At 29.7% G+C, this 14,458-nt stretch overlaps 1 protein-coding gene across 1 annotated transcript; it reads right to left on the reverse strand.

Moving 5' to 3' along the window:
* Positions 1–108: 108 nt before the first annotated feature.
* LOC130647640 (nicotinate phosphoribosyltransferase-like) lies at positions 109–14,458 on the reverse strand. The gene is made up of 13 exons (XM_057453578.1): positions 14,303–14,458; positions 8,884–9,137; positions 6,810–6,971; positions 6,088–6,136; positions 5,841–5,971; positions 4,832–5,141; positions 4,405–4,545; positions 4,232–4,316; positions 4,026–4,106; positions 2,868–2,970; positions 2,630–2,787; positions 2,117–2,224; positions 109–1,436 (listed from the first exon to the last, which is right to left on the reverse strand). The coding sequence occupies exons 2-13, from the start codon at positions 9,107–9,109 to the stop codon at positions 1,359–1,361; spliced, it is 1,632 nt and encodes a 543-aa protein (XP_057309561.1). The 5' UTR covers positions 9,110–9,137; positions 14,303–14,458; the 3' UTR covers positions 109–1,358.

The following is a 14,458-nucleotide window of genomic DNA, read 5'->3' on the forward strand; positions in this document are numbered from 1 at the left end:
TAGATAAAAATATAAGGTATTTTTAATTTGTCTGCAAAGTGTTCCTATACATCTCAGGAGATTTTATAACAACATAAGCCAGTGATGCAGAATAAAAAGACGAATACATTTACTTGCTATTATTATTGCAAAAAATATTATATACATTGTCTACTTTATTATTCGGTGACTTCCAAATTGAAAACAGAATTTTGAATGTTAAATGGCTGTTTAGGATTTAATCTTTCCTTACCAAGGTTTGAATAAGGACTAGAAAGTCTCTTTGCAATTTGAGTAAGACCGGCTACTACCATTTTATTGAAATACCACAAATGAAGATAATAAAACTAACAGAGACAGACTAGTTATTATATTGGAAAAAAAAGCATTTCTTCTTATTTTCCTGAGATGCTTAGTAAGGAAAACATTTTGGTGCACTAATTATGAATTGAGGACTGCTTATATAATATCAAGAACAAAGATTGATAGACTCTAACCGGTATCAGCGAGACAAGTGGGTGTGAAGGTTTGATAGCATACAGATGATTAAGCAGTCTACAACACTATAACTGAGTCAATGCTTACCACATTTAGCTCAATATAATAAGTTAACATGTTCTTATACCAAAAGTCACAATATTCATACCCTCTTTGCTTGACATTTTTGACAAAATTTTTCAACTTGCAAGTCACCTTTTATAATGTTCCAAATAAAAAATAGAAAGAAAAAAATGCATGGTTTGTAAATAAAACAAAAACCTTTTCAAAAATCGTCACCTCTAGCTACAGCACAACAACTTTGTTGCAATCAATATGTTTTGGGCTCTTTAAATATCTTCATCCTAACTTTTGCTAAAATTCACAAATGCTTTAAAAGAAGAAACTTTCATGAGAGAAACTTTCGCAAGTTAAAAAATTGCAAAATCATGAGAAAAAACTTTGGCAAATGGTTCCTTTTAAAAAATTTTGTGAGTATTAACTTTCGGGATAAACGTGTTATTTTTTTTATTTGTTTAATGAGGTCTGAAAAAGTGGGTCAAGTTACCATAAAATGCAAGTAAAAAAACCCATCATTTTAGACCAATTCAAAGGATTTGGTAAAGACTGATACATGAAGCCTTTACCAATAAAGTAAGGTAAAAATTACTTCCAGTATAAAAACAAACCCTATTCTACTTAATGATTGTTACTACTACTATGTGTGCACGTACAATAAAAACTACAAAATAATATAAATAAAAAGACAAAGTGCTATTCAAAGCTACTATGTAGTGAATTCCTGTACTGGTTACATGAAATTGAGACTAAATAATTTACACATTAAGCATAGAAAAATGAAATAAAAAAACAACTATTAAAAAAATCTAGAAAAAATAAATTTATTGTAATTCAGAGATTGGAGCACATTCCAACCATAGGTCATGCAAGAATTGATACAAACCATTTGTGACTGAAACCTAAAAAAAGGTTCAGATATATTGCAGCATAAAGTTAAAAATTACTATAATTAGGAAAAACAGAATTTTTTTATATACATTAAGATGTAACGAAACACTGATTCAATAGTGACGGATTGGAGAGGATTTCAACACTGTTATTCTTACATGATATTAGGTTTTTTTACCTTCTCTTTGCATTTTGTCAACTCAGAAATTTAAAAAAAAATTAATAAAAAATTCTATTAAACGCTTTGGAAATTATTCTGGTGGAGAAGTAAAAGTTATTTTTTGTTTGTTTTTTTAAAAGAGTTGGAACGGTAAGCAAATTCTGACACTGAGTAAGTCGGACCTCCATTCATCATCATTATTATTGGTTAACGTCCTTTTTCCATGCTATATTGGTATATTAATAACCCTCTACCAATATGATTTAGACTGTGTTAGATTTAAACTAAAATTCCTCAACATTTCGTAAGACCTATGCAAAATGATTTCCCTTGATAAAATTAAATTATATTACCTTTTAGCATCTAGCTATGATCACAATTGAAAGATTTTATATTAATATCGAAATTCGATTTAGGGGACAAACATTGTGCAATAAACAGACCACTCAAATAGTTTCATCCAGTGTAAATGGGCATATACTTCAATAAATATTAAAATTAATTTTAACCAAAATAAAAAAACATTCTTACCTTATAAGGCGTAGGGTTCAATGCTCGTAAATGATCTGAGCGAAGCCTGGAAAGTGATTTCTGTGCATTCTTTCTACTGTCTTCTAAAGATTCGATTGGACGTTGTACCTACAGGAAAATAAAAGTTATCATTCAAAGGTGAGTATGTTAGAGCACAGACATCAAGCAATCAAATGTTCAACAAGCGTAATTACATGCATGCATAGAAAATAAAGGCCCTGGTGAACGCTTTAAAAAACTCCATTTTCACCACAACATTTATTTCAGCATTTTTACCCTTAGTGGAATTTAATCCTGGTTCTATATCCCATTCTATAAAAACATGAAATTCACTAAAGCATCCATATAAACTGATTATAAAAAACCCAAGACCACTAATAATTTTTGAGCTTACTAGAGGGCCTTCTACAATTACAAACCTTTACAAAACTATTTACTCAAATCACAACAAAGTTTAGAGAAGTTTATGATATATAATAAAGTTTAAGATATTTTTAACTCAAACACTTTTACCTCCCCATCTTTGATATACAACTTTAACAACTCCTCTACTTTGGTTGGGATTACATAAGCTCTCTTTGCTTCTTCAATAGCATGACGGCAGAGTACTCTTGCTCCAGACTGAGGTGGTGTTTCATCATGTTTTGTAAGTAAATCTAACAATGCCAAACCTGAACAAAAGCAATTCATTATCACGAACCTCACGAAACACGGTACAAATAAACATATTAGCAGAAATCAATATCTGTACCATCTCCACTGTAAAGACGATAAACATTTTTCTTTCCAGGTACCGAAATTTTTTTCATATCTTCAGATATTTTCATTCTTGGATCTCCATTAAGTTCCACAAGCTAAAAGAGGATTATTATATTAGCACAACATTTTTCTAGCACAACATGAATAAACAGACAATTTTATAAATAAATTTTTTGAGACTGCGTTATAAGTAGGTATTCACTCAAGGTAAATCATTATTACACAAGGTGCAGTCAAGTGAAATATTGTCTTAACGAGAGTGGATAAATCCGGCGTGCAATATCTGTTTTATTATATAGCAAATTAATCCTTGTCTGTTGCTTTTTGAATTGTCTCTATTTTTGGTAAAGGAGTTTGTTCTCCCTTGTTATCAACCATTTTTGAGTACTTTTGAAATGAATGTTTGAACAATTTGAATAAAAGTAATCAGAAAAGAAGCAAAAAAAGTGTAAAGTTTTCTCCATTCAATAATAGGGACCAAGCATCATAAATTATTCACAGAGGGTTTTGCTCACAGATAGATAATAGTAGTAACCGCAAATTGTAATACTTTGTTTTTTTAACTTTATGTATTGTTGTCAACAGAGCACATATGTTACAGAATTTATTTTTAACATAAAAATTCCATTTTTAATTCGGGAAGATTCATTAACAAACATTTATGTAAAAACTTATTGATACATCAACACTGAAGACATTTCATGAAAGCAATTTTATCTGTTATCATCATTAAATCTATATAGTAAGTCCATACTATGTCTGCATTTGGGAAAGGGGAAAATGTTGTCTACATTCCGCTACATCAGGGCTTATAACACACCCTTGTTCAAACTGTTCTTTATTTTTAAAACCTTTGTGTACATTTTTGAATCATTTAAAAAAAATCTTATGATAAATAGCTTTTTAGATTGTGCGCTATTAAATATTTATTGTCACAGGTTTTATTGAAAGTGTTTTTTGTCATATTAACCCTGTTCAGCCTGTGAGAGGGGGAGGCAAATTCTCTCTTGTCCAACCCCCTTTTTATGACCCAATGTTGTAGAGTAAAATGGATATATAAGGGGGAAGTATATATAAATAGTAAATATTTAATTGTAAAGAAGCTTTAATTGGATGAGTCTTTCCTACTTTAAAAAGTATTTCGGCAAACCTTAAACACACATCCAAGTGCTGGTTGCTTTTGACATGTGACTAAATGTGTTCCAATACCATATGCATCAATTTCATGTCCCTATAAAAAGGTAAAGAAAAAAAGATATAAATTTAGGACCTGTAAATTTTGGGTTATTGCAGTTTTGAGTTATTACATGGAAGCAATATATGACAGCAACATCATTTCAAACATTGATTCATCACCTGCTGTTCCAATGAAGTCAGAGTTTCTTCATTAATATCGTTGCTGGCAGTTATAACCAGCTTTTCAAACCAATCCATATCAAATCTTAATACAAATAAAATAGAATTAAAAAAATAAAACGAGGTAATTTTGGATATGTAAGAAAGAATGAGAAAATAACTAAAAAACATACGTTTTTGCAACAACTGTAAACACTTTTCTCACTTCCTTTGACAAATAGGCTAGATCACCAGAATCCAAACGAATTCCAATCGCACGGTAGCCAAAATCATGAAGAGCAAGTGCCACCGCTACAAAGTTAAGAACACCACTCCTAAAGAACAATCACAAAACAGATAAGCTCTAGTATAAATATTTAATTTGGGTGTGAATGTGCATCAAAATCAAATAGATCAAGGAACTATAAATAGAGTTATTTTACTAAACTCAAATCATTCTAAAACATTTTAATACATTTAAGTATATCTATAAATTTAATAAATCATGAAACTTTACTACTATTTCCCAGAATTTTTTCATACCTCAAATTTAACACCCTGTGAGGGTCACACTATTTTTGATGCAGTGATTAATAATAATATTTATATTGATACACTCACTTTAACACATTGTATGTGTCAATCAATGCCAAGAATGTGGATGGAAATGCGTTTGCGTAGGCAGTAAATGCTTTCAATTCTCCCTGATTTGTTTGGTCAATATTGAATTTAAAAACTTTCGATATTTCTTTTAGTTTGATCATAACAGTGTCAAGTAAATTTTTGTTGGTATTGTCATTCTTATTCAGCAATGACACATCTTTACAATCTTCGTTGCTGTGAAACGAAGAAACAAACGCATGAGCATGAGTCCCTTTTGCTGGAATACCAAATTTTTTAGCTGCCAACACATTACTGGTTCCATCAAACCCTAAAATCAAGGAATTAAATAATTTACTATTTGGTTAAGAAAAAACAAACATAAAACGACTTAATTTTGCTCAAAATTTAAATTTCATTCAAATCATATAACAATGTTTCTGTAAAGCCTACAACTCTAAAAGAAATAAAGGAAGTTATGCAAACAGCTAAAGAAGGGAACTTATAATTCTAGTCCAGAATTAAACTGATACACTGAAGAATTTTCTTTAATGTGTCTGCAGTTAATTAAATGGACTTAACAAGTACTTGTGCAGAATAACTAAATAACAATTCTGTATAATTTAAAATCAATAGATTATCAACACCAAGTACTTCTCTGACATAAATGACAGTCCTGTGGTGTTAGTATAACATCAAAATTAACTTAATTACCCATTTATAAAAAACTGACTCCGCTTGTTAGAATAGGACATGCATGTCCTGTCTGATTTCATATTTTTTAACCACATTAATTATTTTCATACCCTCTAATGATTATTTCCTCAGGAAAACCGTTTATCAATTCTGCAAAGGATTAAGTAAATTCTAAATTTTCCTACCTTAACAAAGGAAACTCAGTAAATACAAAAGAAGCTAGCTTAACTAGATAACCTTTTACGGTATTGTTTACTTTATGTACACATTGACTGTTAAGCAGAATGAATCAATTACCAATTGTAATCTAAAACTTACTGCAATTGATACTTACCTCCCATATAACAGTATTTTGACGCAGATAAAGCTCCATCTGGTCCTTGAGCTCGTCTCAGTCCAAATTCAAGAAGTATTTTGTTATCACCGGCAGCCCTTCGAAAACGTGCAGCATTTGTTGCAACCAAACTGTAACAATATAGAAGTACAAGATTTTTATATCACATGTAAAATGAAGAGAAACATTGCAAAGAACTGTTAAACGTCTGTGCACTTCACAAGCAAAATAAAATTTTAAAACGTACCTTGCGAAGTTGACCAAATTCAGAAGTGTTGTTTCCAGTAACTGAACAACTAAAGACATGCAAACTTTATTTATATCAAAGTAACTATGACAACAAAACATGAAAACAGACCAAACCTTGTTGTCAGGTGGAATTGCTGGACAACCTAACATTACCATGGCAACAAAATATTGCTAGGCTACTTAAGCAACAAAAAAAATTACTTTAGGGTAATGCGGCATGGATGAGAAATTCCGCATTTTTAATTATTGTCTGGGTTTATTTACTTCCTACTGAATTAAAACTGTTTTTAATTGTTACTGTCTACAATTGTTTTTCATACTGAAGAAAAAAGTACTAATAAACTAATTAAAAGTTTTTTTTCTGTTTAATCTTGGGCTGAATTTGTTTCATCTCTGGAATCTGCAACATTTTTTCAACAAATAAAGCAAACTTTTTTTTGGAAGACAGGCAACCTTAATTGTGTTTTTTTTTCAGTGCATTAAACCCTTGTCTGAAAGAAAGAAGAATGGGTTTGAAGTTAGGTAATATGCAACCCTAATTTAAACAACATTGTTTTATTTCTTTTAATAATTGAAACATCTCACTGTATAAAATTTTTAACAATAACAATGTTCTATTTGTGATTTGTGAAGAATGAAAAGTAATTAAAAAAACTTATGCCATGATTTTTATGCTATGAAACTTTAGTTAAGGAAAGTCTTTGAAAAGACCAGACATACCTGCTAAGGGGCCTTCAACACGGATAAGAGGAACTTTAGGAAAAACAACGGTTCCTTCTGGAATAGCAGACAAAGTAACTTCTTTTGCTGTTAGGTTTTTTAGAAATACAAAGAACTCTGGATTAGTTGTGGGCGGCATTGCAGTCTTTAAGTAGGCAATATCTAAAATAAAATGGGATACACATTTTTTTTTTTGAAATTTCTGGCAATATCCTAAATTTAATTTACAATGGCAACAAACAACTTTTATGTAAAACTGTAGTTTCATAGAAATCACTTGTATGAAGACATAACAACATGCTTAGATTTTAAAAAAACAATATTGGAAGTATTTAATTTTGCGGAAAGTTGACACTTTCTTTTGCACTGACAAAAATATTCTAAAAAGGGACACCTTTTTTACAATGTTCTTTTTCTGTTTTTGAATTTATTTTTTATATATCTTTTTGTGGTGCTTATTACTCAATTTTTTTTCTAGTTAATACAGGTTCCAATTAATTTTTCAAGGAGTAATATTTTACCATTAGTTTTCTGCTAAAACAAGATAACTTTTAATATTAGAAATATATTCCTTTTTTATTTAAGTAAAATTTTGTTTAAACTTTTGTTAATTTAAAATTAGGATCATTGGAATAATTAATATGTTTTTAGGAGTCATGGATATTATTCAAGATAACGTATTTAACTGAAGTTTTTAAGGATGTTGCCAAATCAAGATTTAGCTCATTTTAACAACTGACTCGGTAATTGCTAGTTGCGAAAACGGTGCTGCATAAACCCTTAAATTGTATAACTTAATCATATATAAGCCTAATTTACATAAACTGTGAATAACCACTTAAGAAGCCGTGTTTATGGGTGTTACTATGGCAACTAATCATAATGTAGTAATCTAACATATGCCACAACATTAAAAATTAACATTGAAAATTACCTGTAATTAGCAACTACTTTTGTTTTAACTGCCCAATTTAAAAATTATTTTTTAAAGGATTAAAAGAAACAAGATTGTCTGCATATCTTATTAGGATATTACAAATTTTTTGAAGGATACATGAAATACCTAATACACATATTGACAATACTATCTATATTTTTTAAACTGTGAATTAAAAGTATATATATTTTCTAAAAGCTAGATAAATTTCCTATTAAATAGTTTATTATTTAGCTCATAAAATAATAAACTGGGAAGACGTAAAAATTATTGAACATCTTTTTCGAGTTCCCCGACTCTCTAGCCTAAAAGGTATAGACACTTATCGCATAAAAATCACACCACTTAAATCTAGTCTACTTGGTAACTAAAAAGTTTCTTAATTCTGCTTTTTATGGTCTAGTTCAGAATTTATATCAAAAAGTTGCTTTTCGTGCTTCTTTGTTGCACTTTTTTACCTTCAAAAACTCTTAAAAATTCATTATTTTTATAAAAAAACCAGACTGAGAACATTTGAGAGGTCAGCATTAAGTCTTATCTACATGTTTATTTTAGCTCAAAAGGTAGAGGTGTATGAAGGTATATTGATATTTAAAGTTTTGAAACAAATTTAATTGAAAACGGACGTTAAGCCGAGAATGATGTTGATGATAATGATGATAAGAACTTCATCTTTTTTCTGCTAAAATTTTTTATTTAAAATAAATATTCTATTATAAGATATCCAATGATAAAAAAAATCAAAAATTGGACAAAATAATGATTTGGGTGCCATACATCCTTAGTCATCTTTAAGGCTGACATGAACTACTTACTTACTTACAAAGCTTCGCTCAAACTTATACCGTATTAAAGAACGTAATTTGATCCATTTCTTGACAGTAAATTTTTTTGAAGTCGACCTGGTAAGCTAAAGTTAAGGGGACGTTTTTTCAGAATATTGATAGCTTCTGAGATATCAAGTTTCAACTCTAAATCTTTCAATAATAAAATAATAAAAAAATTAGAAGATGCAAATTATTTAGTGCTATTTCTTGCCATTTGTGACAAACTACCTTGAGGTAGCAACTTCTTGGTGCTAGAACAGCAATTAGCAATCCCTTTATCAAGCAGAAAAAAACATAAAGGATCACTTACCGTCATCTGTGAAATGAAATTCTTGCACAAATTTAATACAATCCTTTAAGCCTGCAAAAATGGCATACTCTCCACCAAATGGATTTTTTCGAAAAAACAAATCAAACACAGCATGATCGTTCATCTTCATATTGTGCCAGTACGCATATGACATAGTTATTTGATAAAAATCAGTTAGCAACGGTTGAATGACACCATTTTGAAATTCGCCTCGATTTTCAGCCATTTTTTCAATATAATAAACGATGCAACTTCTACAAGATAAAACAAACACTAAATCATCTTTAAACCTTTACCAGTATATATAAGGCACTTTAAATTAGAACATAACATGGCTTAACAGATAAGAATAGTTGCTGCGTAATTAAATAAGTTTGATAAGAATGTTGAAATTTAAACTATAAAAAGACTGTATTTCACAATGTTTAGTACACGAGACTTTATTAGAACAACTAATTACTAGACACATGTTTTAGCAATCAATATCATATAAATGAACAGGGTATAGGTGCCAGTTTAATGTTTTTTTCATCCAGGTACATAGCTCACTGACTTCTCAATGTCTATTGCTTTTACAAGATATATGAAAAATATAGTGAAACACATTTGCTATAGTTATTATCTCACATTTATATGCTATATAATTGATATCAAACAGCTTGGGTATAAGCCTGATTATTTTTATTTTGATCACTAACTGAAATATATATAAGTAATTTCTTATTTAAATATGTTTGCATAGTTAAAACGTTAAAAATGATTTTTATAAGCTTTTATAAGCTCATGAAAATTTAATGTCAATGAATTGAAACAGAATTAACACATTTTATTTCTTGAACACAAACCAACAAGAATTTTCCTTGTAATGGTTGCACGAGTTGTTACTCCTAAAACATTATACAAATATTTTTAAACGAAAAAATAGTGCAGTATAACGCTTCCTTAAAGGCTCTCTTGTAAAAAAATTAGTTAATTTCATATAAAAAAACTTAAAAAGTTCACAGGAGCTAAGATTTAAGCTGACATAACATGTAGTAATCATCATGCCATACTTTATAAAAATTGTGCGTGTTTTACATAATATAAAACCTGCTAACACAATGTCTCATTCTTTATTGTAAACTTTTCCTGTCCCTTATTTTTCATTGTTATAAAAAGTTTATTTTTATTATGTTTGTTATTTTTTTCGTGTGTTTCATTTTTTACTGCAATTTTTTTTAGTTATAAAATTCTTTTGTATAATCTCTACTACTTACGCAGTATACACTACTACTAACATTAGCTGGATTTGGAAATAATTTTCATGCCATCAAACAATCCTGGAGAAATTTTTGTTTTGTTTGAAAGTTATTTTATTTGTCTTTCCAAGCATTAGTATCATTGTATCAATCTTTGCCCAATAATAGTTTAAAGCTTACACAACTTCTCTAAAACCACTCTTCAGCAAGCTGAAAGCACTGCTTTGCATTTCAGGCAAATTTGGGAAAGTGCAGCATTTTAAGTCTTCATCCCTGTTTAAGATGTTGGAATTGTTTCTAAAATTCGAAATCAAATCGTTTTAATTATTCGTTCCAATTTAATTGTTTCAAAAGCGATTCTAATATATATAACATATTTGTGTCACACATCGCCGATTTCTGAAGACTTTTAATTATGTAATGAAATTATGTAAATATCTGCATTTTTTATTGGGAGTAAGCAAAAACATTGCCGAAGATTGTTTAATAACAACCATCAAACATTGCAATAATTTATTTAAAAACCATCAAAACAGAAAAAAAGTTGTATGTAGTTCGTTTTTAAATCATCAAAATAAGATTGATGCAAAGAAAAAACGTCACTTGGGCGTCATTCAAATTTTTAAACGGTTGGTTTCAAAACTATGAATAGGCAATTTTGTGGATATATAATTATTTTTATTTTTTTTAAGAAAAATAATTGTTCAAAAACAACTTTTGTTTTACTTTGCTGGGAGAAGGCATCTGTACTGGCTAAACAGTCAAATATAATGCTTGAAGCTTTACTTACAAAATATGTAATAGGGTCATGTGCCACTAAAGAAGACTAGAGCTAATATGAAAATTTTTACCGAAGAAGGTTGAAGATGAAGAATATTACAGTACAGTCCAGATGTAAGCGTACGCGTACGCTCAAGTTTCACACCTTTTTCTCGGAGGCGGTAGTTGTTTCTCTTTTGTTCTTATTAATTATCTTGCGAGTCTTGTAAGTCATTAACTTGCGCAGTCATTAACTTGCGCGTAATAAACAAAAGATTATTGAAGAAAAAATAGCTTATTATAACTGCGCGTAACTATTGTAAATTGTGTTAACATAACTATTCCCAATAGCATAATTGCAAATGTTATCAACTCTATCAATGTGACACGAAGAGCCATTGTTTAATATTTTTATTAAACAAAAGTTTTGCGTGGAAACTAAATAAACTAGCAAGAAGGCATTGTTGGTTGCGCGGGTTAAATAAAGCGTTTAAGCGATAAAAATTATTATATTTTAACAAAGATTGAAACTTTAATTTTGATAGAAATGTTAAAAAATATGTTTGTTCGACTCTAAAGAAATATTACTAAAAGTTTTAAAAGTAGCATTAGCTTTTTTAAAAATATTTAGATCATTGGATTTGTTGTTTTTTAAAAGAGCTTGTGGTTTTTTAAATAAATCGAGATTAAAATCGCGTTACTATAATTAGTTTTGTTGTTAAAAAAAATAAAAATTCAATGGCCTTCGCGTTTATTTTTTTCTCGCGCAGAGTATTGTTTATAAACAATGTTTCTTGCTATGCTTTTGTTTTTAACACGAAGTAATTATTTTTGCGCAATTTGAAAGGAACTTGCTATCCTATTGTTTTTTTTAATGAAAGCAATTATTTTTGCAAGTTGAGCGTACGCGTACGCTTACGCTTACATCTGGACTGTACTGTAGCATTGTTTAGGATTTTTCATAGGTCTGGTTTACATGGTGTTGAGTAATTGCATTGAATTTTCACAAATAAACTAGTATCACAGGGGCAGTAAATTGTTTCCGTAAAATTATTTGCATGTGTGGATGGGTGTATAATTGCATGCATCTTCTGACCAAGCCTAAGGTTCTTGACTTGCTGAAAATAATTTTTTTTTACTTTTAGGGTATTGGTAAAACTACAAAAGTGATAATATTTTGGTGCACAAAATTATTGTTAGGGATGGAGAGGGCATGTAGAATTGTTATTAGTTTGACGTCTTCCATTCTAAAATTATTACACAACCCAGCCAACACAAAGACAACACAAAGAGCTTTATAAGACTTCTTTTAAACCTTTTTTTAGGGCTGATTTGTCTGTCTATAATGCATCTTTTTAAGGGTTTCAGACAATTATAAGAAATTTTTTGACGATGCGTCTTTTTAAAGACGTCTTTTAGACCTTTTACAGATGTTTAAAATATTTGGAACTTTTTATATCAAATTCGTATTGACACTTTAAACAATAAATATATTTTACAATTACAGTAAGCAAATATAACCAAAAATAAATAAAACATTATTGATAATAAACACTATACAATTAAATCATTCATATTCATATTTACAAATTTTAATTATTAAAATATTCTGTATTACGAATTCTACCTATAAAGTTATCCATGCGTAGAGATGTACACTAATTTCTACGTCAGTTTTTAAATGCTTGCTATTTAAAGCATAAATTGGAACTCTAATCAAAAAAATTCGTGAAAAATTGATTTTTGAAAATAAGTTTAATATACAGTACTGTGAAAAGGTTTGTTAACATTGTGTTCGTGTAACGAGCGTGGTGCACACGAACCACAATAAAATCATGTTCTTTATGTATAACAAACATTCAAACATTCTATTGTGGCCACCACGCTAATATTTTTATTTCCACGAAGGATCGTGTGTCCCACGATTATTTTCGCGAGCTCCACGATTTTTATAGCTAGTATAATTTAATTTTTTTTTCTCCTCAAAAAAGTCTTTCATTAAAGTTAATTTGTTTGTTTCAGGTTTTATCAAGTTAAAAAATCATATTTGTAGTTTTTGCTTGGTGTATACGTTTTCGTCATGGACGCGATTTACGAAATGTCATTCGTCTAGAAAAGTTATATTTGTCTGCAGCGATAGAAATGTTTTTTTATATCGCATTTTAAAAGTTAATAATCGAAAAGCTGCAATAGAAATGTTTTTTTAGATTGCATTTTAAAAGTTTATAAACGAAAAGCGGTGATAGAAATGTTTTTTACGTTGCATTTTGATTCACGAACGATTAATAGCTAGCTTTATGACAACGAATTAAAACAACAAGTGTTAATTTATTTTTTTCCCGTTGGTTTTGATTTAATTGATAAACTAATACGGTCTTTGTTGTATTACAATAGAAGTTATCTATCGTGGACTCCACGGTGTAATGTTTAATTCTTGTTCGTGTAGTCCACGAAACATGATTGTGAGGTCTACAATTGCTAAAAAAATATGCATCGTGGACTATCGTGGTTCGTGCGTAACATGAAATAAACACGAACCACAATGTTAACAAACCTTTTCTCAGTACTGTAATAAGTTTAGATCTAACACAGTATAGATCAGATTGGAAGAGGGTCATTAATATGGGGTATGCTAGCATGGAATGCTAGCATGGAAAACGGACGTTAAGCCGAGAATGATGAATAAACATGCTAACTAAGTTTGTGAACACCCCTTTTTTCCCTCTTACTTTGTCTTTTTAAATCGAATTTTTCATATAAAAAATAAACGTCTTTTGAAAGATGCATTTTAGATGCATTATAGCAAGAAGAGAAAGACGTCTTTTAAAAGATATATTTTAGATAACTTTGAGATGTCTTTTAAAAGACCTCTGTTAAAGATCTTCTAAAAGACATCTAAAATGCGTATACTACAAGATTCGAATTTATTTACTTTCGAAAGACGTTTAAAAGATGTCTTTTGAAAAAGGTTCTTAAGAAAACGCATTAAAAACATCTTAATAGCAGAAGATTTAAAAAAACATCTTAAGACATCTTAAAGATGTCTTGTGCCGGCTGGGAATGAAAAATAATAAAGGTTTTTGTGTGGGTGCTCAAACACATCTTCCAGCCAATCAGCAAACAACTGATAAAAAACTTTTTATCAAGGTAGCTAAAATTATGCAGCATTATCCTACTTCCCTAACTGTTGTCACGGAGAAAAATACACAATATTAAACGCAACAGAAAAAAGTTACGGAGAAAACAGAACTTTCACTATCCACAGCTATACCAAGTGCCAAGCTACTCTAGCTAGCGAAAGACAAAGGAAATGTAAATAAAGGGCTATTCCATTTATTAAACACCCTAAAATTAAATAGAGGAGAATAAAAGCTGTATAAAATTTATGGAAAAAATCAGAAAATAAGAAAAAGATAAACTACTATGTTGTCTTGCATTCCTTGTCCTAACACAACTCTTGCAGACCTTTCCCTCTAGCACCTAGCTAGCTGTTGATTGACATCATGAATAAATTTGAACAGAGGTTTGTCTTGCGTGAGAAGTAAGGTTCAAATGAGCAACAGCATCCATTCAAAAAA

The sequence above is a fragment of the Hydractinia symbiolongicarpus genome, chromosome 6 (genome assembly GCF_029227915.1).
Source record: "Hydractinia symbiolongicarpus strain clone_291-10 chromosome 6, HSymV2.1, whole genome shotgun sequence".
In the NCBI taxonomy this organism is placed as follows: Eukaryota; Metazoa; Cnidaria; class Hydrozoa; order Anthoathecata; family Hydractiniidae; genus Hydractinia; species Hydractinia symbiolongicarpus.

What these genes read in the sequence shown, in the direction of transcription:
- LOC130647640 (XM_057453578.1), bottom strand. Translation starts at nt 9,109, where the DNA reads ATGGCTGAAAATCGAGGCGAATTTCAAAATGGTGTCATTCAACCGTTG. An exon ending in AATTTGGTCAACTTCGCAAG is followed by an intron (nt 5,972 to 6,087) that starts GTACGTTTTAAA and finishes ATATTGTTACAG; the next exon opens with TTTGGTTGCAACAAATGCTG. An exon ending in TGACTTCATTGGAACAGCAG is followed by an intron (nt 4,107 to 4,231) that starts GTGATGAATCAA and finishes ACCTTTTTATAG; the next exon opens with GGACATGAAATTGATGCATA.